At 49.1% G+C, this 3,447-nt stretch overlaps 2 protein-coding genes across 2 annotated transcripts in view; one reads left to right on the forward strand and one right to left on the reverse strand.

Annotated features, from left to right (window-relative positions):
- Window positions 1–177: 177 nt before the first annotated feature.
- Pmar_PMAR020742 (multiprotein bridging factor type 1, putative) lies at window positions 178–762 on the forward strand (the record flags this gene model as incomplete). The annotated part of the gene is made up of 4 exons (XM_002781311.1): window positions 178–284; window positions 333–438; window positions 494–618; window positions 666–762. The coding sequence occupies 4 exons, from the start codon at window positions 178–180 to the stop codon at window positions 760–762; spliced, it is 435 nt and encodes a 144-aa protein (XP_002781357.1).
- A 1,923-nt stretch (window positions 763–2,685) lies between these two features.
- The window catches only part of Pmar_PMAR020743 (hypothetical protein), a gene marked incomplete at both ends in the record, with an annotated part of 1,447 nt that continues 685 nt past the window's right edge, over window positions 2,686–3,447 (reverse strand). The window contains 3 exons of the mRNA XM_002781312.1: window positions 2,686–2,747; window positions 2,877–3,147; window positions 3,220–3,343. Coding sequence (XP_002781358.1) covers window positions 2,686–2,747; window positions 2,877–3,147; window positions 3,220–3,343 — 457 coding nt within the window. The remainder of the gene's footprint in view (window positions 2,748–2,876; window positions 3,148–3,219; window positions 3,344–3,447) is intronic.

Consider the following 3,447-nt stretch of genomic DNA (forward strand, 5'->3'; position numbering starts at 1 on the left):
AAATTGAAGCTGCCGGGGATTGATCCGGGGATCTTTGGGTTGCCCGTGCTACGTTGATCTCAACATGGCGCGCGCTAAAACAAATGGTTAGCTCATATAAGCACGTAACCATCCGGTATCCAGCTCAGCTCCAACATTGTCTGTACCAGTTGATCATTGGCTTTATATCTCAATAAAATGGTTCGCATGGCAGCTGACGTGTCACAGGATTGGAACCCTGTGGTTCTCAACAAGGGGCGGCCGAAGAACCCTGCTAGCAGGACTGCAGTTAACGACGCCAGGAGGTAAGCAATCTCAATTCGAGGCAAGCTTGTGATGGTCGTTTGGTTCAGGACTGGTCAAGATGTTGAAGTGAGTGCGAAGTGGCGTGGCGGACAGAACATGAGTACCAAAGAGGGACTTCCCGCCAACGCTGCCAAGCTTGATCAGGACAACGCTGTAGGATAGTGAGATGCAGCGGGCCCTCCTCATCCACTACTGTACCATTATATAGGTGTACAAGCACCCCCACATCAGCACTGAGTTCCGACATGCCCTCCAGCAAGCAAGGCTGGCTAAGAAGATGAGCCAGGCTGACCTTGCCAAGGCAATCAATGAGAAGCCCACCGTCATTAATGAGTGAGATTGATCCCGTTGATCTCGTCTATCCTCATTTCGCCACATAGGTACGAGTCTGGTAAGGCGATCCCTAACGGAGCCATCATCAGCAAGCTCAACAGAATTCTCGGTACCCGCCTCCCCAAGGCTAAGGCAGCTAACTAGATGTAGTGCTGCTGCTTGTATGCTAAGAAGAGCTTCATACCTCTCGATGGGTCTAGGCTCGGAATTGTACAGTTTCTGTCATTTTGATGGGGAGTGATGGATGACGGAGCGTGATATCATTTATCTGTAAAAATACTCTCCTCATCTACGGGAGAACCTCTCTCACAATTATAATGGTGTTGTCGTACAGTGCCGTCAATAATACTCTCATCCGTCAGCCTGTGGCCGCCGTACGTGCGCTCTGCGGCTGCGGACTTGGGAGCTATCAACGTGATCGGCGCTTGAGTTGAGCATCACCAGCGCTCGAGGCTTATAGTTTATCACATAATTCATGTCTGAATGAATGAACGCTATGAACACGATGAGCCCGCACGCATCTTTTAAGTGAGACGATCCATATTTGAACTGGCTGGCATCAGTGACATCAATGGTAGGCGATTTCCAATTAATTCAGGATGCTAGAGCCTACCCAGGAGCCCTAGGACGGGGAAGTGGGAGTTGATTATATTGCTATATGCTTAGTGTCTTCTGCGCTCACACAGCAATCGCTCTTGTGTGTTTGTCACTGACAAATTGTCAGTCGCTTGCTTGATCCAGTCAATAACGCGTTATTCGTAATTGAGCGAGTCTAACCAAACTCCGCATCCAATCATGAAATATTGACATCACTAGAAACGTCAACTCGCAAACCTATGAAAAACAGGCCAGCTGCTAGAGTATCGCTCTAGCAGCGATCTAGTATGGTCCTGGGGCATATCCAATTAGCCAATTGGTAGACTGCTTCTCGGCACAAAATAGTACAGTTAGTACATAATTGGCTTTCATGGATTTTAACGTGGCGATGGCGTTAAGGGACTGCGTCGTCTCCCGGCTCATGTCAACGCCCTCTTCCCGTCGTAGAAGTTCTGCGACTCGCTCACTAAGCCTCTTAAGGATTCTCTGTTGTTGATTTAAAGGTGCGCGAGGGCGTTCCTATTCGATCATCGCAATCTAAGGTGATTACTAGCGAGATGAGAGCTACTATGGCTTCAGCGATGGCACATCTGCCCCTCGAGTTGAATCGGCCATAGTAGCAATTAAACTGACACAGTTCATAATAATTGGAGTTATTTCGATCATGCCGTCAGAATTGATTTTCCTACCTCATGCGCCTGCCAAATTAATTGTACTGAGGCATATCTTGGTGCGTTGGCATAGCCGCCCCGCCAGAAAAAAACCGATCTCACTAACAGCCAAAATAATTGTACTGAGGCATATCTTGGAGCGTTGGCATAGCCGCCCCGCCAGAAAAAAATTGATCTCACTAACAGCGAGATTCATTGTACTAAGACATATACTGGAGCGCTGGCACAGCCGTTCCGCCCGACAAAATTGATCTCACCAACAGAGGAATTAATCGTACTCATGAATATTTCGAAGCGTCGGCATAGCCGCCCCGGCCGACAAAATTTTTCGCACCAATTGAGGAATTGATCGCACTGAGATATATCTTAGGGTGGTAGCATAGCTGCCCCGGTCGGAAACTGGGCATAGAGCTTCATGCGTTCACACCATCACATCCAGTCAGCATCGTAGTCCCGCCACAGCAGCCATCCAGAAGGCTTGATTACATTGACACCCTCCCCCAACAGTACCAAGTCTATTGAGTCCGTATACTAAGTCGTCCGTACGGAAGCGTCTGCTATGCTCTACTACTGTTTCAAGCTTGTAGCGTCACGCGCTATTTTGAAATTGGCAGACTCGGGCAAAGCGGTAATACTTATGGCATGTCTGGCCTTCTGGAGGCTGCTATGAAGATGCAAATCCCTATCAAATACGCACTACCAACCGGAAGGCAGCTTCGATGCAGCCCCTGACGCAATACCACTGTAAGTGGGCGATCAGTAAAAATGGATGACTCAAAGATCACATGAAAATATCTGTTCACTCATTCCCAGAGTCCTTAGCTTCGCTACCTGGCCGCAGCATCCCTCCCTCCGAAATACCTACAAACACTCCCTGCTTCTCACGAATCGCGAGTCACGATTATGCGCTAGCGTTCCACTAGTCTTTGGCGACTGCATGGCCATTATAGAGTAAGCGTAGCAGATCGGAGGACTGGTAGAAGATGCTACCTGTCTCTTGCAAGGCTCTCCGCGCGTTCTCAGCCGCCGAGGTCTCAACGTGCCCCACTTTCCGCCTATGGATTTTCAACGTTTTCCGAACAGTACCGGAGAGCACTGGTTGAGCCGTCCCAATCGTTTCTGCTGAGTCTTCTGCATCTACGTCACATTGGGTTTCTGTGGAAACTCCGGCGATTCGGTCAAGTGACCCTTCCGAGCTTCTTTCGTCAGGATAAAGGAGTACTCCCACTTTGTCGTACCTCTCATACTTGTCAACCCATTCCTGAACAGCAGTTTATACACAAACGGAGCTCGCGAGCGGATGATAGAGTCTACTCACGAGCATCAATTTCACCTGTAGTGCCTGCCAGTTAGCATCTTCAAACCCCTCAGTACTCCTCGAATTTTCGATGTCTTCAGGTTTAAAACTCATCAGAGCGAAAGCTCTCGTGACATCTTTCCCCGCAAATAGGTGGTATCTACCACCGGGGCCGTAGAGGTCTCGTCGGTCTACACAAGAAAGATTCTTTATTAAGAAATTGAGCGCGTGGGAGCGCGGTGCTCCGAGCGCCCCGACATGTGA

Source organism: Perkinsus marinus (assembly GCF_000006405.1).
Source record: "Perkinsus marinus ATCC 50983 genomic scaffold scf_1104296942710, whole genome shotgun sequence".
NCBI lineage: Eukaryota > Perkinsozoa > Perkinsida > Perkinsidae > Perkinsus > Perkinsus marinus.